At 31.1% G+C, this 25,076-nt stretch overlaps 2 protein-coding genes across 2 annotated transcripts; one reads left to right on the top strand and one right to left on the bottom strand.

The window, feature by feature from the left end:
- Window positions 1-8,079: 8,079 nt before the first annotated feature.
- On the bottom strand, window positions 8,080-8,698 carry LOC113863492 (ethylene-responsive transcription factor ERF023). The gene has a single exon (XM_027497093.1). The coding sequence runs from the start codon at window positions 8,687-8,689 to the stop codon at window positions 8,126-8,128; it is 564 nt and encodes a 187-aa protein (XP_027352894.1). The 5' UTR covers window positions 8,690-8,698; the 3' UTR covers window positions 8,080-8,125.
- A 10,694-nt stretch (window positions 8,699-19,392) lies between these two features.
- LOC113861636 (transcription factor bHLH13-like) lies at window positions 19,393-22,987 on the top strand. Its single transcript, XM_027494596.1, has one exon. It carries the CDS (start codon window positions 20,979-20,981, stop codon window positions 22,797-22,799), a length of 1,821 nt encoding a protein of 606 aa, XP_027350397.1. The 5' UTR covers window positions 19,393-20,978; the 3' UTR covers window positions 22,800-22,987.
- The last annotated feature ends 2,089 nt before the right edge of the window (window positions 22,988-25,076 follow it).

Raw genomic sequence — 25,076 nt, 5'->3', positions numbered from 1 at the left:
GTAGAATTAAATTATTAATATACAAATAAAATGTTAAAGAATGGTTTAGTGGAAGCCCGCTAGGGATTCAAGCAGTACGTGGACGTACTTTAATATATAATTGCTCGAGCAAGTGTTTAACAAAGTAGCTTAGGCCATAGGCTAGTGTCCTTTTGTTATATAACTTCATCTGCGTTTGTTGGCATTTTGTGGGTACTTTTTCTTTGCATATCATTAGTTCTTTCTCTTGTTTTGTGGTGGGTATTCCATGTTCATAAGTTGCAATGAATGGGAGACTCAGACTCTGCATAAGAACTCAATGAACGAGATTAGCTAAACTTCAAATTATGAATGGAAATAAAAATTATTTTAAGAGTGAGCAATAATGATTCAAATAATATCTAACATTAACAAGAATTTATCTTACACTGTACAGAAGTCACACGTTTAAAAAGAAAGAAAGAACTTGAAACTACAAGCACAAAATAAAATCATTTTAAGTAAGTTGCAAAATTTAATTTATCAAAAATAAATAAAAATAAACAAGAATCTCCACCCTTTTTACGTAAAAAGCTGAAATTTTGAATTCTAAGTAAACACTTCCATTCACACCAAAAACACGTTTATTAAATCAATTCATCCAATCGCATAAATACATATGAAAATCTAAACAAGTAGCCGGTAACATTAGAATCGCAGCTCATTTGAATTTATATAATGACTAATGGCACATAAATAATGCCAAGTATCAATCAGGAAATGAAAGTTTGTCATCGTTAACATTACAAATTACTTTATAATGATTTTGTTTAGGTGAACTCAAATGCCATATTTTCACTACATCTTTGATTCACTATAAGTAACAATTCACATTAAAAAAAAAACTAGTTTCGTACGTAGTCCATGTTCTTTTGCAATTAATTTTCTTTGTTTAATAACTTTTTTTTTTAATTTAAAAAATTATGTAAACTTGCGTGTTTTGCCATTTTAAGAAAAGAGAATATTTAATGATAAGATTGGATTGCATATATTTCCGTGAAGCAGATACGAAAGCAAGATAGCTACATAAAAAATTTACTTTAACATGCATGCACATTTAAAAAACACTGACCGCAAATATTCATTACAATTTGCTCACATACGCTGAAAAAATAATATCATCAACAAAATGAGAAAAAAGGAACATTAAATAATCATACACTACAAACTACAATCCCAAAAAATCACATGGCACTTGGAAAAACAAGCTTCGAGAATGGTTGCAGTAAAAAATTAATAATGATATAATATTCATTGAAACCTCTTTACAGTTTATAGCAATACAAGTACACTTAGCTACTTCATAAATGCATCAGTGAGCTCTCCCTGATAGCAATTCCATTTGAAGCACAGCAAAAATACATTAACGATGAGGAAATACATCAACAATGAGGAATAGAAGTCCCCAAAATTTTAACATCAAACATATATATGCACGAAGAGCAATAAATGGAGAATGGAAGTTAATTCACTGTTATTGTAAAAAAAAAAACGTGGAACAGCTGAAAGTTGAGAGAATGATGCAATGCAAATTGCTCACACAACAAACACTATCCACAGCCACTCCTACGGCATGAAAGTGAGTTCAATACTTCAATTTCTCTGTTTCTGCCTGTGCGTGTGTTTTGAGTACTTCCATTTGGAGAGGGAAAGCCAGGGATTTTTCAAGTTTCAACTCTCTCAAAATTTGTAACTCTAAAAACAAATACAAAATTGCCAAAAACACGCGTGACGTCTTTCTGATACGTCAATAATAATAGTTTTATAGCTATGGCCCGAACGCCCAATTTCACAATTTTGGAATTAAGTAATGGGCTCGAAACCCAAATTACTCCCTTATGTTTAAGTTCCAAATATTGGTGTTCATTAGCTTCTCAGAACGACGCACACAAGAGGGTCAACAGAAAGGGTCCTAAAGCAAGACCCAGCCCAAAAAGTCTACAGTTTTCAGAAACGATTATGACCAAACCCAGCAACCCAATAGAGAAGAATAGTATTTGACCAAATAAATAATATAAAGAAGAATAGTAAAAAGAGCAGAAAAACTCAAGGCGAGACAGTTTGGATTGTGAATTTAAACTTCAAAAGAATTTTCAAAATACGGTTATGACTGTATGCCAACTTATGTATTAGAACTTGTGCCAAATAAAAGCGTTCAAAGGAGTCTCTATATCTTTCTAAAATAATAATTTTGAATTAGAAATATTATGAATCTGTTAAATAAATACACCATTAGCCTACCAAAAAAAGAACATACATCATTACTCTTATGAAAAAAAAAATATATACTATTAAAATTATGAAAATGTGTTTATCATCGTACCCGTGAATGAGGAGTATTTTATATTATTTTTAAATTTTCAGATAAACTTTCTCTAATATTTTAAATATTAAAAAATATTTATATTTTTTCAAATAAATTATTAATTCTTATTGTATACTATATATATTTGATATAAAATTAATAATAATAATTATTCCACATATGAAAAATTATTAATATTCTATTAATTTTTAAAATATAATAAAAATCAACTTACGAAAAATACTTCAATAAATAGAAATCATTTTTTTTTACAAAATAAAATTAATAAATATTTCTAATGCTGCCCACAACATTTTGAAGTCACGGTGAGCGAGTCATGACGTGTGTAAGGGATCAAAGCGTTCAGTTTTGTCAGTCACGTGCGTTTAGAGTTTTGTCAGGACTCAGGACTAGCATAAGGACATAAAAAATATAAAATTCTGAATTTAAATCTTTAAAATTATTTGTAGTTATTGATAAATAAATAATGTATTAATTAACTAAAGTCAAAGGTAATATTACAAAAATACAAAAATGTTATCTCGAAAAAGTTCATAATTTTATTACTACTTTACCTTTTCTTTTAAATGTCATCTATTTTATCCTCTAATTGTTTTCGTTAACTAACTTCATTCTATTGTTTATTCTCTTTATTTATGCATTCCCATTATTTTTATTTTTATTTTTATTTTTACTTTAGTAAAGAGCTTACATAATAAGAATAGCTACGTCAGCAATTCATGTCTATTTAGAAAAAAAATTCACCATGGAATACTAATAATAAGTTGTTTAAAAATAAAATTAATAAAATGTCATATAAGATAAATACTATGTAAAAAAAATCTAGAATGAATTAGTTGTACCACTAATTGAAGAAAAATATTAAACGAAAAGCTTAAAATAACCTAACGAGTAATTTACATCTCGAAAAAAAATAAAAAATAGATAAAATCATAATAATTTTAAAACACTTTTATAGTTTTAAAATACTTTATCTCAGAGTTCCAGTTTAGGGCTTAAACAAACATTCAGTTGGCTCTAAATTTTACTGTGCAAAAACATATATGAACATCTTTTATTATTATTATTATTATGGGATGTAACTAATTGATGTTATTTCGAGCTTTCATAATATACAAATTTACCTTAACATAAACAAATTGAAAATTAATATTAACATTTTTTCTTAATATAAACAAATTGAGAATCAAATAATGTTAGAATTGTCGAGGATTAAGGGTGGTCTACATTTTTATGTTGGCCTGTTATGGGTTAAAATTACATTAGAGAGTAATCAATGTATGCTCATTTTTTCATGCTCTGTGATGGGATCGATTGTTAAGACAGACATACATTACCATAAATCTCCCTTAAACCTAAACTGTTAGTCTTTTGACCTTCAAAAGCAACATCTCGATTTGATAACTGGGGAAAAGATCTATGTAAAAGCACTTTTATTAATGTGGATGGACGATGGATCCACCACTGCCAAAAAATATGAATGGTCCAGACAATGAGTTAATTTGAACAAAATTTTTCGTCAAATACTTATTAAAAATTTATTATAAATTAAAATTAATTTATACAACTTTATTTTTAAGTTTAATTACATAAAAAAATCGTAAAATGTTTATTTGTATAAATTAACATGCAATTACAAGAAAAGCTTAAATTATTTTACCTTCTTAATTTATGTTATTTTCCTCTTGTAAGGTTTTTTGAAAGTGTTATCTAAATTTAGTAAAATATTTTGCATAAAATTTGTGGCTGAAAATGAATAAATTTTTACATGTATGATTTAATTAATAACTTGATTACAGCAATGATCATTTTTCCCTATATGACAAGTATGTTCTACAGCACACAATTTGAAGAAAAGACTATGAATTAAATTAGAATAACTCTACAATAATCATTATCATTTAAAAATATATAAAACCTGTACATGTATATAGAAGTATTCCACAAATTGAAAATCACTGTGGATCCATTTGACAAAACATAACAATTTTAATGGCTAACCACAGTAATATTGAAGTCACGATGACCCAGTGGTGGCGTGTATAAAGGGACCATCTCCCAGCAGAACAACGTCTATCGGGTGGAGGGACCAATCACGTGCATAGCTTGTGTACTCCCCAGAGGTTTGACTCAGCTCTATAACTCTGAATCTTTCCTGCTATAGTCACTATGATTTAATGTATAAATAAATTATTTGTAACATAAAAATATGAATTATTGTAACTCACTATATAAAAAATATTGAAAATATTATTGAATATTTTTTAATTAACGATGAGAGATAGTAATTAAGTTTTCATTTGTAATGTGTACTTGTCATTTAAAGTATATGAAGGTAACAAATATAGTTATGGAATAAAATACAGAAAGGTGAAATGTCAAATTTATATCGCACGAAAACGAACTAATTATTAAGCTGACATCTAAGAAAATTATTAATGTGGGTTGATTCCTTAATGTCCTCCGAAGGGAGAATATAATTTTAAGATCAATATCATTATAGATCCCTCTCTGACCTACATCCAAGAAATAGAAGACCAAAATTCTAAGTGTTTTGTCCATTACAAGTCCCATCCACCATTTTATTAAAGGGAAAGGTTTAACAATCGAAAGAGATTGTTGGTCCAATTATAATTCTGAATTGAAAATGCTATACATTTACTCTTTTATTTTATTTTTATTGAATATTGGACAGAGTATTACGAAAATGTATTAAAGTAGTACGCATTACTGTTATGAAAATACAACCCATTTTTTTTATTCCAAAGGCTTTAACAAGCTAAATTTAATGTATATTTAGTTTAAATTATTTTTGACAGTCTTATGAGTTTTTTAGAAAATTGTCGGTCAATTTGCATAATTTATTATTTGGCACCGGAAAGAAAAAATCAGGCAATTTCTAAGGACAACCCACGACATTTTTGAAGTCAGGATGAGTGAGTCATGACGCATGCCATGAAACCATAGCCGAACAAAAAAAGGCGTATAGGGTAGTGTCACAATCACGTGCCGATGTTTTTGTTTTTAAATCCAATTAAAAACAATGAGACTATTCACTTGGGTGCATCTCCGTATATATATATCCCTGGTAAGTTTGACTCCGGTTTAGAATTTTGTGGTGCTAAATGGAGCATCGAAAGGGTTCGTTTGTAGTACCATACAAAACTATTTAATTTTTGCTTTGTCTTGTCGCCGTCCCATTCTTCCTCTTGCGTCATATCGTTCACTCCCAAGTTGATTCTAAATTACAGGTCAAAGCTCAGACAATAATTCTCTCACTTTTTTTACGTAAAAAACTAGTAACAATTATAAACGTCGTTCTGCGCTTCAAGACCCTTCTACTGATTTATTTTTTAATTTATTAGTATAAAACTTTTATTATCTACCAGTTCTGCTTCATCTGCAGTAGAAAGTTCAGTTCTTCCTCATTTTGCTCGGTTACTGTTCTGCTTTCCCTCTTGAACAGGAACAGTTCGAGGAGGGACACAAATTTCTTATTTGGGGTCTTGTTCGCGAGTCATCTAAATATATTGATTAATTGCTGATTGATCGACCTTAGTGCCAAAAAAATCAGTCACCCATGTTCACCTCATTGTTCCAAAATCCGAAATGTCCTGATCAAGTGTTATATTTGTCTACTGGCATTACATTGGGTTAAAGACAAATAAACATAAGGAAAGAGCGAGTAAAAGGTCAATTGCTTGTAATTTATTCTAAAAAAATAAAAAGCAAAAATGTCGAAAATCGCCGTCGCTGTTAATTTAATATGTGAATGGCACAGGCTTGACACGCAACGGAATCTGAGACAGCCATGGGGCACGATGATTGAGTCATTGATTCTTAGGATAGCGTGAAAGTAGAATAGAATACTCGGTAAATTCTATTCAAATGAAAAATTATTTTATTTATAAAAAATATAAATACTTTTTCATATTTTAGTATAATTTAAAAAGAATGTTTAATATCGTATTAAATTTAAAAGTACCATACCAAACATTAAAATACTTTTAATTAAAAAATACTTTAAGAATATAACTTCAAAATTATTAAAGTTTGAATCGTTATAAATTTACGAGTAAATTTAGAAGGTAATATTTATATAAAATTATATAAATATTAAAAAAATTATTCTAAAAGTATGAGTTATTGTACTTTTAGTTTTTCGTTGTTTACAAAACACGCTAATTTAATAATTTTATGAAAAAATTACCCAAAAAGTAAAAAACTCTCGGGTTTAACTAGGATATATTGTGATTATTTGTAAGAATTTCAATAGATTATACACAAAATCAGTGCACGGCTGTACGAAATACGCATGACAAAATGACGTGCTCAATCTGACTTAAGGGAGGTCATCATTCAAATTTAATCTGGCTCCTTTTTTATGATTTTTTTAATATATTGAGTATTTATATTTTTAATTTAAATTTTATATATTTTTTAATTAAAAAATTTATATATTTCTTAAAGTTAGTCTTGAAAATATTTATTATATAAAAATTTAACTTAATAATACTCACATAGTACATGGAAAAATTACTAGTTATAATAAACAAATAGAAAATTAATAACAAATGTTTTTTTTTTCAATCCATGACTGTATATCTGCTTCTCTGAAACAGACTCATTCACTTTAAAGAAGTTAAAAAAAGGTTTTGAGAAGATTTGGTAGCAATTTGGTCGATCGGTTACGTACGTTAAGTTGCACGCGAGTCGCGGGAGAGAAGGCTAGCTTTTACTTGAATTCCTAAAGCAAAAGTTAGATATATATGGTCATATGGTCTACTTTTAGAGAAATCTTTAACCTCCTCAAAGGTTCTACAAATATCCCTCTCATCACTTCTACTGCAGATTATTTCTCTTTTGTTTGCACTCCGTCGTACAGAGTTATTGCTAACTTTGAAGCAGAGTATGAATCCAAATGTTTTTAACGTAAATCATTCTTCATATTTTTTTAATTTCAATTTTTAAGTAAAAAGTTCGATAATTAATGGAAGCGCCTAAGCATCCAACCAGCGGTACGGAAAACGGAGAAATGCAGGCATTATCAGGGAAATGTTTGATGTAGGATTAAAAATATATATTTTTAGGTATTTTTTTTATATTTTAAAAGTATTTAAAAATAATATTATACAATGTTAATTTTAAATCATTCAAAAAATAAAACTCGTTTTATAAACGAGTTTTTGTGAGCACATTTTCAATTTTGATAGACCTTAACCGGGCCATCTCTCTGGTATTAACAGCAGTACAGAAGAGAAAACATGTATGGACGCATGAGCCTTTTGAGTTAAACACCGCTTTTATGATTCCCCCGCCCAAAATACAAAGTTGAACAAATAATAAGTATATATAAATTAAGAAAAGCATTAACTTTTTTTAAAATTCTAAGTTTCAGAAATAACAAATCATTTTAAAAAATATTTATTATATTTTTATAACCTTAATACAACAAATATATTTATTTAAAATTTTTATCATTGTTAGAGAATTGAACTCAGCCTAAAATTAACAAAATCAATAAATTTACATGATTAGTTAATGTGATCGAGTTTCGTATACTCAGAATTCCAACCAATTGAAAAGCGCAAAACTCTTTAAGAATCTATTATTTTCCGTTAAGCAACACAGGGGAGTAGTTAAGTCGTAACAGAGAGATAACTTTGAAAGAAAGATACTAAATTATTATTTATGACAACACAAACAGTTGGCACATATGAAATAACACATTTATATATAAGAAACATACCAACCACTGAGCAGCATTAATACAGATATAGATTATAGACACGCCATGAACGGTTGCTGCGGCAAAAGCTCAACCTCCGGCCACGCCGAGATGTCGCCGGCCGAATTCCACGAAGAACCGCCGGGAGAACTCCAGCAAGACTCGCCGCCCATCAGCTCCGGCAACTCAATCTCGCCCCAAAAATCGTCGCCGGCGCTGTCTCCGTCGGACGAAATGCCACTCTTCTCATCAGGCGAAGCTTTCATCATATGCGCCGCCTTGGCCGCGGCCGCTTGAATGTCTCTGGCCGTGCAGGTCGACGGAAGCGACAGGTGATCCACCTCGTCGGGAAAGTTGAGCTGCGCTTTTCGACCTTTGAGGCAGTACGCTGCGACGTCGTATGCTCTCGCCGCCATCTCCGGCACCGGAAACGACCCCAACCATATGCGCGATTTCTTCCGTGGCTCCCGAATTTCTGACACCCATTTGCCCCAACGCCGCTTCCGTACCCCACGGTACACGGGGTGGCGCGTGCCTCCCCTCCTCTTATCGGATTTTTCTGTTACGGTGGTTACGTCATCTTCGGGGCACGGTGACGGTGGTTGTTGATGGTCCATTCACAGTTCTTACACACTGAAAGCCGTTTTTGCTCTCTCAGTGTCTCCGACATTTATAAGCTTCACCAGACGTTAAAGGGACTCGCCACGCGATTTTACGTAAGTGCCCCCGCGGATTCGTAAAGGTTTCAAACTTTAAAGGGCAAAAGTTACTCTTTCTACGTTAAAAGCCCAGCATGCAATTAATTATAGATGGCATGTTTCACACATGACAACGCGCTGGGGCAAGCTAACTCTTGCAAGGATTTTTTTTTTTTTTCACTTTTTACCATACAATTTCTTTTTGTTTATTCAATACGATATCTAAACATTTTAAAGATTAATTAAGAAGTTTAAAAGTTAGTGTAAAGTAAATGAAAATTGTTTAACAAATAGTAATACCATTTACATTTCTATAACTATCCATGGTCTTGATGGATATTTTTCTTTCTCTATTTCATGACTCGCGGCTGAAAAATTTCTCGTAGACACGCTAAACATAATTGAAATTAACGCGACAACAGCTGGTGTTGAACTCGAACACGACATAACATGACATTTTCCAAAATAAAGCAATGTCTGATCGATCTAGCTTAATCAATATAAGGTGGACTTAAGTGAAATTATATAACGCAATCATTCATCGTGATGTGAAAATTAGAGATGCTATTTCCTACCAGTCAAACTTTGAAACCAAAAACACTTGAAGCAACCTGCGAATTACAAAATGCTGAATTGAAAGGGAAGATTAAAAAAGAACCTCCTATATATATAAGTGAAATTATATAACCAGCAGCTTCAAAGCTACATCGACAACGAAATGTGAAATTCAAATTAACAAATTGGATCAAAGCCATGGGAAAGTAAGATCGTGCGAGGCACAGCAGGAAGAGGAGCGTACAAAATTGACGGACACGATGGTGTTGGGAGTAAAATGACGGAGGTGCCCCTATCTTGTTTGGTTGTGAAACTTCACATGGGGAGAGTGGTGCACGGGAATAGGGTGACTGTTTAGGCTCTTTGCGCTGGGGCTTTTGGGTGGGTTTGATCGATCATGAATCATGATAATGATATTCAAGTTATTAACACACACAAAGCCAATGTGTCACTGTTCTTGCCCAATGTCCAATTAGCTTTTGAGCTTAGCAGATTGATAACTGAAAATGACCACCGTTTTGTGCATCCCATGAACGTACCGTCTAATCACTTTTCTCCTTACATTTTCATTTCAATCATCGGTATGATTTTGAAACCCACAACTACTATGAGTTATGATAATGCATTTATAGCTTCCAACATATAACATCATTTTGGCCCTGCAAAATGTTTTCTAACTTCGAGTATACTAGTTTTTCAAATCAAAAATATTTTGAGATAAATTTAACTATCTAAAATAGCATACAATATCAAATAGATGGAATAATCATTTAACACACAGAAAGTATATTTTCAAATTGCCATTGATTATTAGCAGTTGAAAAATGAGTGCAATGAAATATGCATTTGTCACAATTTTGACTCACTACTCGATCCGTCAATCAAGCCAACTTAGTCGATCAGAATTAAATTGGAAAGCAAATTTGTTTCTTGGCTATAAATCCATAATCGTCTACTGATTGTGCCAATTATCATCTGCACTACATGCATGCATGCTCTTCTTCTCCTTTTTTTTTTCAGTACGTGCTCTTCTCTTATATGTTCAATCTGAAACTCAATTCGCGCTTTGATTTTTGACCCGTGACACAGATTTAGGTCCATTATGGTTTTCATGATTTTTCTCTCTGCTTTTTATAGAAACCCCATAAACGGCTAAGATTAATGTTATCTTTACAAAATATCTTTTGCAACAAAAAGAGAGATAAAATAGAAAGAAAAAAAAAGGAAAATGTGAGACTAGATAGGTAAAATCATGCAAAAATGATGTAAAAATAATATTACTCGACAGCTAAGTCAAAAGTGGAGAGAATACGGATTGACATGGGCATCTCGCAACTTTTCCAATTTTGTATTTTTCTAACATATTCAATAATTTAAATAAGCAATATTTTTAAGTTATTGAAAAGTTACATGCAAATAGTGATAATCGTACAGAGTTTACTTATATAAATATAAAAGATAAAGGGAAAAAAAAAACACTCGAGTTGTCTTTTATATTATATATATTTCGTCTGACCTCCACAACATAATTTGACTCCAAGCTTGAACCGTAACTAAAAAAGCACTGTTCATAGGATATAGCAACCAAAACGCGAGGCATCTATTCTGTGTTATGCAGCTTGATTAAAATCTACAGGCTAGTGCTTTCCCTGTTACGTTGAAAATAAGTTATGTTAATACTTTCAACAAATAAACAGTTGCCATGGTCTTCTTTTTTTTTTTTGTCTAAACTTTCCTTATTTAAAAATTAATTTAGGTATTTGCCACTCGGAACAATTAAAAAAAGGTTATTGTATCGAGGGAGATATACACTTTAATATTATTATTATTATTGTTGGCCAAGAGGGAGATATACACATATAGTATATGAGACTGTGCGCACACCATTTCTCCATATGTAGGGTATTATTGGTTGGGCCTTTTCAAAACAGGTACATCAGCAACCGAATTTTATTATCTACTCTGAGTCAATATAGTGTTGATTAAAAAACCAAACAAAATTCGATATATTCGATAACCTATCATTTAGGAAAGAAAGGGACGATAAACGGTCAAGGTCCGCGTCCAAAATATATCTCAACGTATATTAACTACGTCCAATTTAATTATATAAAAGTTTAAGTTTATAAAGAAAACCCATGTCTGGTCTGTATAAGATTTCCTAATTTATGATTACGCAGGTACTCGTTATTTAATTAATTTTACAAATAATTTAATGATATTTTGTTAAAATTTTATTAAATAATAAAAAATATGACAAAAAGTGCATTTAAATTCTATTGAACTGGAGTTCGGGTCACAAAAAATGTAAGGTTTATGTAGAAGTTTATTGACAGAGGGAGCACTAAGTAGTAGATTACAATCCTAGTTTATCTATTCTCCGACGCTAAGTGGTAATAAAGATGATCGAACTCCACCCTTTAATTGTTAAAAAAACTTATCACAGTTAGTCGTACATGTATTTGAGATCAAGTACCTATGGCTTCAACTACAGCAGGAATATTGATAAAAGGGTATAAATAAGAATGCCTAATTAAGAAATCAAAACCACAAAAACTAAATAAAACAAAACAGCAGCCAATCCATATTACAATTGGTGGATCGGTGTTAAATGGACGTTTCAAGAATAAATATTTGCATGCAGAAAAGAAATGGAAAGAAGGGCTGTTTCAACTAAGCAATGGTCCTGTAACTCCTAATAGGTAGGTCTTCAAAACGGAAAAGATCAATTCTAATGAATAATTGATTCCTGGCCTGAAGATTTACATGTACTTCTGAGATATTAATGCAAAACCACCAGCATTGTACCACTACTATCAATGTGAAAAATAGTCTTCGTTATTTATGAGGGGCTGGAATTGTTTGGCCAAACACAGAGCATGCATGCAAATACATTTTATGATCGAAATGCAAACAGCTGTACCCTGTACGTCTTTCTCAACATATCAAAACCCTTTATCGAACAACTACCTCGAGGATACCCTATAAAGTTTTCTGGTTGTTCAGTAAGAAGCATTGGTACTACATGTAAAACAAAAAAGGACCACATTATCAAATATTGCCAATCTCAAAAGTTCAGGTGCTAATTATCTCATGATGTTCCAAGTTTATCGTTCGTTATGCATGTTTTTTTTATTAAAAATATATATAATTTTTATTTTGTTATTTATAATTCCAAAAATTACTCCAAGAATATGTAATGCAAAAAATTATGAATAGTTTCAAAATATATACACCAGCTATTTAAACAGTATTTAAGAAAAGGACTTGAAAGTGTGTTAGGGTTTTCAAATAAATAAATATTTAAATGGATACGGTATAGGAAGGCATATTGATATAGTGCTTCTTAATTGTAATATATGAAATATGGATACAATATACAATTAAATAAAGAAGTTAATTCCAATGAGGTTTAGAAAATAGTTACTATTACACTTATAGGTATGTTGTTGATAATGATAAGAAGTGATATACTTGAAAAGACATTCTAATATTTAAATTTGTGCTTGCTAATAATAAAAAATATTTATATTAAAGTATTATATATACTTTAATATAAAGTAATTTCACATTCTATTTATAAGAAATTTTATGCAAATGATGGGGTAAAAATAAGGTCCTGTAATATAGTGAGTGACCTTAAGCTGTTAATATGAGATATTATGCGTTTCTAATTTGCCACATATTGCTTTGTTTATATTAAACATCTATTGTTTTTTTAGTGATATATGTATAAAATACTTTAAAATAGGATGAATGTAAAAATATAATTATAAACAATAAATTTTATTTTAAACATTTAAATGGGTAATCAAATAAAAATAAAAAAGAAGAAAAATAAAAGAGTGGAATGGGGTGTTTTCTGAAAAATATTTCTAAATGGATTTTCATATTTAAAACTTTTTATTTGGTCGATCAACTTTTGAATTAGGAATTAGTCTTCTCTTCTTCAAAAGAAAAGTAATTTTATTTCGTTTTATTGAGTCTTACGTTAGAAAAATAATTTAATTTAATTTAATTCCTAAACTAAATATTAATATTTTTAAAAAATGAATACCTTAAACAAATACTCGCAGGCACATCCATCTTTTTTCTTGTATGTCGCAAAGTGATCTTAACTCTCGTGTGTCATTTTATGTGCTAAATTGATTACGTCGTATGTCTTCAGCATCATCATCATTGCGGATTTCTTTTTTTGTCGTCAATATTATTTTATTGGTCCATGCTGTCTATGTTTTTTTTTGGCCCATCCTATATCTATATTTTGAGATGGGGCAAAGACTTCTAAATTGAAGCCTGTAGGTTCCAGGCCCCAAAGCCGGAAAGCAAGCCAAGCCCGTTGGACATTACAATTTCTCGAACTGTTGGCTGTGTATGTAGAAGGCCCAATTAACAGACATAATTTGATTTTATCCACAAAGGACACTTTGGGCCATGCGGAAGATTAAGACATTTCAAGGTCCTCGCATCCAAGTTTGAACTGTAAGTTCTTTTTCTATTACATTCTTATTTATTTCAGAAGCTTTCTTTGTGATATCATCTCCTTATCCAACAAAATTTTAGCAAGAAAAATTAAAAGAAGAACTCAACCGTATATTATGGGCTCATTCAACTTGGTATTGTAAACACAATTTTAGAGTTTTATTGTTTGTGTAGCCTCTTCCGAAAATCGGAACGATAATGAAATACTAAAAACTTTCCGAGAGTTTGCACTATTTTTGTTAATATTGTTCATACAAGCAAAATTTAATTATTATCAATGAAATAAAAAATATTAAACTAGATAAAGTTTATTTTAATACCACTATTAGTAGAACATTTAATCGTCATTTTACATCTAAATAAATATTACTAAGTGTTTATTATGTTAATTTATATTTGAAAATTTCTCAATTTAAGGTATACATGTTTGTTTAAAATTCCAGCAAGTGTAGATCCTTAGTCGGACAATCTAGTGCGATGGATCTGTTTTCACTTAACCAATAAATGTTTTCAATTTAATGTTAATGTTTATGAAATAAACTATAAAAATAAAACTTTAATCCTAATTAAAAAAATAACACAAAAAAATTTATAGTAGTGGATTTAATTTTATTTTTCTTTTTATATTTTCCTCTCTTTCGTTTCGTCAATTGAAAGGAGCCAAGGGAGGCATAAATGCAGTTCACGTGCTTTTCACGAGCGGGCCCCACATTTCTTATCTGTTTTACTGGAAGGGCGAGATGAAGACACGTGGGAAAGTATGAGGTTAATTAGGGCACGTGGAATGTGTGTGATGTTCGGAAACGTGTTCGTTTTCGGAGAGAGTAATGATGGGAGTCGCACGAATTGCGTGATGCGCGAGCTGGCAGTGCGTGATCAATCACAAATGAGTCTTCAAATCCTTTCACGCGCGGGTAGAGCGTGGGAGAACCTCTTTCTTTGAAGAGAGGCACGTTACTCATGGTGATGCAATCAAAGCCTTTATCCAGTATCTGCCAAAACACACGTGACATTTGTTAATGAGTGCCGAGTGCGCTAAGTATGCTACTTAAAAAAACGTTTACTTCTTGTTTTTATTTCTTAATTGATTGATATATATTTTCTTAAAATACTAACAAGTGTCAAAAAATAAAAAAGTGAAATCTATTTTATATAATTAATTAATACATAATTACTTATTCAGTGCCTTTAACCCTCTTTTAAGAAATACTAGTAAACTTACTTAATACATAATTACTTTTTAAATTTTTTAATAATATTAAAAAAATAGGAACTATTTAAAAAGAATAAAATGAATCAAGCATACATTTAGTTATATAAGAGGCTTTTATGGTTTTTAGGAAAATAAAAAAAAATAAAATAAAAAAAATCGCTAATGATAACTTTTGATATTTTTTAAAGATTTATTAATGATAATTTTTTATATTTTATAATTATTTTATTATTTTACTTTTGAATTTCTGTATTTATGTCAAAATTTATCAATAATGATTTTTAAACTCCATTTTTTTTATTTTTAAAATTTTATTTTATATATTATATTTAAATACTATATATATAAAATAAGCCTATATAAGATCAGAGTGTTTTTTAATATTTTTATTATTTGTTTATCTAAAACTCCATTTAAATGCGTTATATGCCTAAATATATTGGTTGAAAAGTTTTAATAAAATAAATAATTAAAGCACAGAATTATTAGCGTCAATTTGATTTCTCAGTTCAACATTAGATTGAATTAATTTTGATGAAAAAATTGTCCATCAACTCAATTCGATAATTTCTATAATATAATTTCACCTATTTACCTAATATATAAAATTAATTTAATCTATTCCAATTTAAATCATTTTAGATTAGTTATTTTTTATTTATTAAATTTGTATATACTTCAAATTATCAAAATATAAAATAATTTTATAAAGTATATAATATAAATTCAAAAAATAATTAAAATGAAATTTAAATTTAAAAAGTATTGCAAATTAATCGTAATAATAATAATAATAATATTATTATTATTATTATTATTATTATTATATGTAATGGAATAGATTAAGTTTTATTTTATGTATAATAATTTTATGTATAATAAACTGTACATACATAAATACTAATATTATAAAAATCTTATATATATATATATATATAGTTTTCATATCTGAATTTCTAATTCTTTGAGCTGGGTTTTTCCGTGTTCATGAACGCACGCCTTTAGTTCTGCTTGCACAATCCGTTTGCATGGAATTACTTCTCCTAATGATCTTCGCTATACATGTCGAATTTGAATTCCATTGTTAAAAAGTTAAAATCATAAATAAACGAAATATTGATGCCAAGCTTTAAATTGAGGTGGATCAAATGGAACCGTCTAATAATATTTATTATTCTATTAACATTAGTTTTTTTAATTGTTTTAAAACATTTATAAATGATAACATTTTCTTAAAAAAACAAATTATTTATTATATTAACAATACAAAAAGTATAATAAATGTTTTTTTATATATAAAAATTATCATATATAGCTTTTTAAATCAGTCCTAAAAGTTGATGACTAAAATTCAAACATTTTGTAGGTTATAAACATGTTTGTTATACTCGTTGACAAATACAAGTTTTACTAAAATAAAGAAATAGTTATTACGTTAAATAAAATATTTTCATTAAATTTTCATTATAAGTTTGTTTTGAGATAAGAATTTAGAAACACTCGTTTAGTACTTTATTAATCAATCATTATGTTTCAAAAACTAACACAAGAATCAACTTTAAAAAAAAAAAAGAAAACTAGAGTCAATGCGGTCTCCATTGAGATAAACTGCTTCAACACTCAATTCTAAGGACAAAAGTATGCTTCTATTAATTAAAAAAAAAAAAAAAAACTGGAATCACTTTTCATTTACGTTAGCGTTTTGTTCCACTCAAAATAGGGCCGCCATGAGCTATTGTTTACTAAAATCAAAATAAGTGCCTTATTTTTTGAGTTTTGTATATTAGTCTTTAAATGTCAAATAAATCTTTAATTTCTCAGAATCTCTTTTTGTTGAACCTTCTAAGTCTTGAATCAATAAATTATTGCTCTGAGAGTTTTGATTGTAACATCCTTTTGTTAACCGAGGTTGATTTATTAAGCTTTGCAAAACTTTTACTTTATTGGTGATCACACTTGTCTTTATACCGTACAATAGTAACAAAGCGTTAGAAAAGGTGACTGCGATGGCTGCATTGCTCTTAGGACCAAGCTATGTTTGCTTGAAAATGAAAATAAAAGTAAATTTGAATAAAAAAAGATTGGTAAATGTTGTTTAATCATTTTGACACTTTAAATAAAATCTCAAATAATCAATTACATCTCAATACGATTGGTCATTTCACATTTGAAAAATAATATAACTAAAATGTGTTCTTAATTTTAATATTTTTGTAATATTTAAATCTTAGTTATGCGAGTTTTTTTCTTATAGACAATGAACAAGTTTGTGGTGACTAAAGTATTGTTGAATAACATCAGCTGAAAGTTTATAAACCGTTAATTAAATTAGAAATATATGATAAAATTAGTTCAAAACATATTAAATGATTAATATTATGTGAATACAATATTAGTTAAATAAATAAAAATAAATAAAATTTACATATGTGTGTAATTTATTAAAAGATAAAGAAAACATGAAGAAAGATTTTTAAAAGTTGTAAGTTTATTTTATTTTATAGTTATCAAATAAATTTACTAATTTATTAATTATTAATAAAAAATTTAGAAATTTTAAATAAATTATAAGTTCATGTCATTAAACGCACTCTAAATAATGCTGACTCTTGTAGCTGTTGCTATTAAAATGCTGCAAACAATACAACTCGTAGAAAAAATATTGATTGAAAAACATTAACTGAATTGGAGGAAGGAAGAAATTCCTATTGGTTGATTCAAGGGCAATGAGATATAAAACATATCAAATTTTATCGAGGAATGTGATGGGATAAACTTGCTTAAAAGATTTGTTTTCTGGGCTCTTCTTTATCTTTTGGCAGAAGGATAATTAGGTGTCTAAACTCTAACTAGCAATGCTGTTTGAGTTAATTAATTAAGGTGACGTGAAAAAATTAAATGGAATTGGAAGGGACTATAATTGATTGCATTATATGAATACAAAATAAGATGATTTGATAGCTCAGAGGATCATACGCATCAAGTTCTGCATGTTCATTGATAAATAAAAAGTTGAACTCTTAACTTTAAAAAGGCCACAAGGCAGAGACTGTAATATTTTAAAAAGATGGAAGTGCTAGCTTTTAGCCTTTTAATTCATATTCACGAATGACGTAAGTTATCACAGAGATTTGAGTGTAATTTTATTATCTGAATCATTCAAAATATAGACATTATACGCGACATACTGTGATGAGAATGGCATTTTTCCCCATCTTTTGATAGAATTACCCCAAGTCGTGCAATTTAAACTTTTGCATTGATGTAAATACTAAATATATACCAATTTAGAAGTTATATATTTGGTGTGGCCTTATTTATACTTTAAAACTAAAAACCTTGTTGAACGAGTGAAAGATCACTACTTACGTTTAAGTGGTGAGGTAAGAGGTAAAAACGTAAAACAAGCTTAGCAATTGTTGGGGCATTTCGTGGTGTGATCCTAGTGGTTGACGCACCCGTGGGTTATCTTAACAAATGAATTTGTTGATATATGTACCTTTCTTTTAGGAGTTATTAAAATTTGTTTTAGGCCTTTGTCGTATGCTAAAGCAAGTTCTGAAGTTTTTCCTATACATATTGATGCACTTATCATTTCTATTGTATTCAACTGGTTTTTTAGTATTGATTAGTTTGACAAGGTTAGAATTTGGCTAAGAAACCAACGTATTAAATTGTCTCAAAACTATTTATATTTGAAATTGTGCCTAAGTTCAAATATCCTTATATTCACGTGAACAATTTTTACTCATAAAAGGCCAACAGACGAGTTTTTCCCCCTCTTTCCGACATTTTCTTCTCACTGTGCCGGGAAGAAAATATTTTAAATAGCAAAGCCCAACACCATAGGTTTTCTATTTCCCTGTTTTTTCTTTTACTACTTTCTTGCTGCTAATTTTCTCTCTCATTCCAAATGCAGCGCAAGTAATAACATGTGTGGAGCGTTTGATTTTTGCATAATTGGTCGTTAAAAAGTTATATTTTAAAATGATAATTTAAAAGTAAATATATACTACAATAGTAAAATAATATTTCATTGTTTTCTTAACTTTATTAATTGTAGAAATAATTTTAATAATTAAACAATTTTGCCAATTAACAACTTATTATGCAGCGCAATTCTAACCTGTCAAGGCGTGATTCTTAAAGAAACTAAACAAACACTTCTCTGTTAAAAATGTAAATATAACAATCCACTCATGAAAATTCACTAAAACTATTAGAGAATACATGCAAAATGAAAGCATTTTTAAATTTTTGAAAAAAATTAAATTGGAAATAGTTTACATGTTTGATTATTAAAAATTTCACTAAAATTTTAAAAGAAACAAATCTTGCTATCGCACCTTTTTTTTTTTTTTTTGCTCTAAATGCCTTGACGTCCATTTCTAACCTTACTAGTAAGAAAATAAAATTAGAGGAAGGGAAGAAAAATGGAATATCAATCAGATATGATATATATGGGGCTTCAATTTCACAGTTCACTCCGTAAAATTGCAAGATGGTTGGCATGGTTGCTTCAGTATAAAATACTTATTTTAATTTATTCGTTATATTATTTTTTACCAAATGAATTAAAATAAATAATATTTTGTAAAATTAAAACAAGTATTTAATATAATCAAATAATCAATGGCTCAAATAAATTTGATTTATATATTAACCGAATTAGAAATCCTTTAACCATGTTATTTAATAAAACTGGTAACGTCGAAATTTGAAAAAAAATAGTTTTATTCCCATGCCGTCACATACTTTTATTTTAGTTTATAACTTATATCTTGTGAACTTTTTTCTTAATTATTTTGATCGATACATGAATTTTTAATCCAACATTAAGCGTGATTAACTGTTTTCATTTACCATTATAGTAAATTCTAGGTTCTTGAAGGTACTAATTATGTTAGTCTTTCAAATTGTGATATTTTTATGTATTTAAGCTGTAACAATTAATTTTTACATTAAAAGTTGGGACTGCAGAAAAAACTATCATAAAAAAGTCATCATGAACAATAGTTTTTCAAAAAAGTGACAATATTACGAACTTTAAAATTATGTTACTTAACCTTTTAAGTTGAATTTCACTTGTGTATTTATTAAACCTGAACATTAATTTTCTTCAATGCTAAACTATAATAATGATGCTACAGTAACGTACAAAATTCAGATGTTCCATATATATATATATATGATTTGCGGTTGAGTTATTTCTGGCCACCACCGATATCTTGAATTTGTGAAATATTTCCTTGTCATTTTATGTAAATAAAATTGACACGTGGAAGTGATTTATTTTAAAAATGTGGAAAAATATAAATAAAATAAAACAGAGTGTTTTGCGTTGTGCACCCTAGAATAACAGATAAATGAAAGAAAAAGAAAGGGGTCGGGGGAAGGACAAGGCATGAATGCATGATAATTGTTGTCTACTAACTCTAGTAAAGTTTGAAACCTAGGTTGACCTAACCATGGTTTAAGGTTTGCAGTTAGAAGTTGGAGAGCGTAACCTGCAGGGTTCATTTCTCTCTACCTCTTCCTTCTTGTTTTCTTCAATATTCACACTCACCCCTTCACTTTGCTACGAAGGAAGAATACCCTTTCCCCCTTCGTTTTCATTTGTGAAAGACCCTTCTCTTCTCGTTTCTCCTTTTGTTTCCTTCCACTCTCAGTTTTCTCCGAATGTCCTTTTTACAGCACACCGTTCCTTTCCTCGCATGTTTTGTCCCCCTTTTGCCAGCTTAGCCTCAGATTGTTTCCGCGTGAATCCCAGTTCTTGTTTATCTCTCTCTCTCTCTCTCTCTCTTTTCCATTATAATTCTCGGGGATTTCTCTGAAGCTGAAATTTGCAAGATCTGAGATTGTGGTTCATGAGATGGAAGAGGAGCGCGTAGAAGGCGGTACTGGATTGTGGGGTTGAAAATTTGAGCTTTTAGGTTAGTGGGTGGTTGGGTTTTGGAGATGAAGGTGGAGGTGGGGTTAGGGCGCGTGGTGTGGGACGATGAAGAGAAGGCGATGGTTGCGGGCGTACTGGGCGCACGCGCTTTCGAATTTTTGATGACAAACTCTGTGTCGAATGAGAGTCTCTTAATGGCCGTTGGGAGTGACGAGGGGCTTCAGAATAAGCTGTCGGATCTCGTGGAACGCCCCAACGGCTCCAATTTCAGTTGGAACTACGCGATTTTCTGGCAGCTCTCGCAATCAAAATCTGGGGAGTGGGTTCTGGGTTGGGGAGATGGGTGTTGCAGGGAACCCAACGAGGAAGAAGAGAGTGTGCTTAGCGGAATACTGAGCCTTTCCATGGAGGATGAGATGCAGCAGAGGAGGAGGAAGAGGGTACTGCAAAAGCTGCACACCACCTTTGGGGGTTCAGACGAGGACAATTACGCTTTTGGGCTTGACCATGTCACTGACACCGAGATGTTCTTTCTCGCTTCCATGTACTTCTCTTTTCCTCGTGGCCATGGTGGCCCAGGTAAGTGCTTTGCATCAGGGAAGCATTTCTGGCTCAAATCTGTATCTGATTATTGCGTACGATCTTACTTGGCTAAATCCGCCAGAATTCAGACTGTTGTTTTGGTCCCTACTGAGTTGGGAGTGGTGGAGTTGGGTTCTGTGAGAATGTTAGCCGAGAGCTTTGAATTGTTGCAAGCCATTAAAACTGTGTTCTCCACCCAACCATCGTACCCTGGGGTGAAGCCTGTGCCTGCAGTGAGTGATAAGAGAGACGAGAGTGCCATTTTTACTGGTTTGGCTATTGGGGACGGTGGCAAGGTTGATGGAGTGCTTCCAAAGGTTTCTGTGAACTCGGGTAGTAGAACACATTTCAGGGAGAAACTTGCTATTAGAAAAATGGAGGATAGGCCAGCATGGGGAGGCCATCCTAATGGGAACAACATTAACTTTCCCAATCTTAGGAATGGTCTTCATGGTCCAAGTTGGGTGCCCAATCAAGCTGCGAGGCAGCCTAGTCCCATTGAGATTTTTGCTCCTAGGTCTTCCACAAGCAATGTCTCTGAGCTAGGTAATGGTGTGAGACAGGATTTCAGGCTTAACAACAACTATCAACCTCAAAGGCAGGTGCAAATGCAAATTGACTTCTCGGGAGCCACTTCCAGGTCTTTTGCGAGGCCGGTTCTTGCTGAATCAGAACTTTCTGATGTTGAGGCCTCGTGCAAGGAGGAGCAACCGAGTGTTGTTGCCGACGAAAGGAGGCCCAGGAAGCGAGGCAGGAAGCCTGCTAATGGAAGGGAAGAGCCCCTCAATCACGTGGAAGCAGAGAGGCAAAGGCGTGAGAAACTGAACCAACGTTTCTATGCATTAAGATCTGTTGTGCCCAATATATCCAAGATGGACAAGGCATCGTTGCTGGGCGATGCCATTGCTTACATCAATGAGCTTCAGGCAAAGCTCAAGATGATGGAGGCTGAAAGAGAAAGATTTGGAAGCACTTCAAGGGATGGATCAGTCTTGGAGGGTAGCTCAAGATCGGAAAATCATCTGGTTAAGGCTCCTGATGTGGACATTGAAGCTGTCCAAGACGAGGTTGTTGTAAGGGTGAGCTGCCCTCTTGATACTCATCCTGTTTCCAAAGTAATCCAAACACTCAAAGACGCACAAATCAGTGTTGTAGAGTCAAAACTTGCTGCTGCAGATGATACTATTTTCCACACATTTGTAATTAAGTCCCAAGGATCTGAACAGCTTACAAAGGACAAGTTGATTGCTGTGTTTTCCGAAGAGTCCAACTCATTATTACAGCCATTGTCGTCGGTTGGGTAACACAGTAATTACAGTTAGCATAGTCCATAGGCATGTGATACATAGAGAAAAACCAATTTCTAAAGCTTCCTCAAAAATTTTGTTATACCGCGGAGGATCTAAAGAGAAAAGCGGTGGGAACCAGAGTAGTAGAATAATAGCTCCCATTAACCGCGTAGGCAATTTATGTTTGTTTATAGTATACATAGTTTATCAGAAATATTGTTCCTGCGATGTCAATTATTTTATTTCGTTTATCCAATCTGCCATGGTCTAAGAGCTATGTCCTTTTATTCCATGTTTCTCGAGTTCTTATTTTCTCTCTCTTTATTGCATAAGAGGAGAGTATTAGTTAATTTCTGCTGCCTTTAAAATTTTCTGCTATTTAGTTGTGTTCTTCCTTGGGGAGACGCATAATTGTAAATGTGTTTTTGTTCTGTATATTAATTTATGTATTTTTGGTAGTGAGGCTTTGTTCCTCGCTTACAAGTATACTTGCTCTTACTGAAGTTTTGGCTTTGGTTTTATTGTTCAAGCAGTTTTATAGATAGAGTTGCCTTTCTCATCTGTGCAGTCTGCATGAGGATTAACTTATGACTGTAGTAATCTCCAATATCTTATAGGAGAAATAAGAATATAGGAAAATAATGACGAGTTTCTATTACTTGTTTGGCTAGTGTGTAAAAGTATGAAAATGGGTACAAAATAAACGGGGCCGATACATAACACCTGCATAGATGATCCAAGGTTTTATCAAATCGTCAAACTGCAAACTGTTAGTAGATTGCATGCTTGGGTACAAGTACCGCTATATTTTCTGCTGTCCTTTTATCTTATTAGCAACCAAGTGAGGGTGAATCTTCGATGCACATGAAAAGGAAGAAAAGTATTAGTACTGCTCAAACTCTTGACCGTTCCTTTGCCATTACCACCTTTCTTTGCGAATTTGAGGTATCTCTATTTCATGCAGAAAAGAACATTAGGCTAAAAGGCTGTTTAGTAAAAAACAAAGGCTGTGGCTAAACTTATCAAATTATTATATTAATATTCCGAGGAAGGAAATAAAGTATATGAAAACACAAGTACCATTGTGCAAAAATAAGAATACTATTACCAAGTGGTTGAGTGGTCCTGCAGTGTACGCGTCGTGTCCCATTTTTGAAATTTGAAACTGTGTAAAACGTTCACGTGCTAAGGTCCTTTCAACTAATGAGTTCTGCAATGACAACAATCATGTGGTGCATGTGTTTCCTTTTAAAAGTAATTCAAAGTCAGAACTTTGAAGAAAGGAAAAATAAAATAAAAAAGGATCATTGGACAAAATAGTGTGACTAATCATACATCGGTTACCGCAGCGATGAGCTCAAAGGGTAAACCCCAACAAACCCGTGTCGCGTCAAATTTGCATGGATTACCTTCTTTTTATATTTTTATTTATGCAAATCAATACTCTGTCATATTTTTTACTAATTGTTTAATAAAAGATAAATGACCAAAAAGTTGAAAATTTAAAATTAAATAAAATTACATATAAGTTAAAGTATATTAATTAAAAGTATAATTAAGCAAACGAAATAGTAAACGTGATGATTAGTACAATATAATAAAAAAAGACATAAAAAAAATTAAATGAAGAATTTGATTTTCATTCACCAAGTTTGGAATTTACACCTCAAATTTGTTTCATTCAGGATAAGTATTTGTTAATTGTGAAGTGTGATGCACATTTAAGTGTCAATACTTAATCCATGTCCTAAGAAATGTGCCAACGTGTTTGATGTTTTTCATGTCATGGCAACTGCCAACTCCAACATGATTTCTGTATCCAAACATCAATTCAACATATTTAATTTGCATAAATATTGTTATTATTTGACATCTACACTATATACATTTGGTTTGTCTTAATTTGGAAAAAAAAATCTCAATTGGAAAATATATTTTGCTTTAAACCTCTGTGTTATTAAGCAAAATCAAGTTTTGCTTTTGACTCCTTCAACATGAAAGAAATATTTTATCATTTTTACATTGAATAAAATCCTGTTTATGAGAATGATATACATTAATTTACTCAAATGTACTAACCAAACATTAATGTTGTTTATAAAATCAAACGTGCAAACAACAGCAAAAATAATATGTACAATAATTATTTAGAGGGAGAATATGGATCAAAGTTTAACATTTATATGCAGTTATGGAGTCAACCATTAGTTATTCAATTTAAAAGTTGGCATGTTTTGTAACGAGAAATTCTGAAATTTAAAAACTTTGGACATCATCAATCTCGGCATACGA

The sequence above is a fragment of the Abrus precatorius genome, unplaced genomic scaffold (assembly GCF_003935025.1).
Source record: "Abrus precatorius isolate BTA unplaced genomic scaffold, Abrus_2018 Scaffold3, whole genome shotgun sequence".
NCBI classification, from domain to species: domain Eukaryota; kingdom Viridiplantae; phylum Streptophyta; class Magnoliopsida; order Fabales; family Fabaceae; genus Abrus; species Abrus precatorius.
The sequence above is the reverse complement of the archived record's forward strand: the minus strand, read 5'-3'. Positions and strand labels throughout refer to the sequence as shown.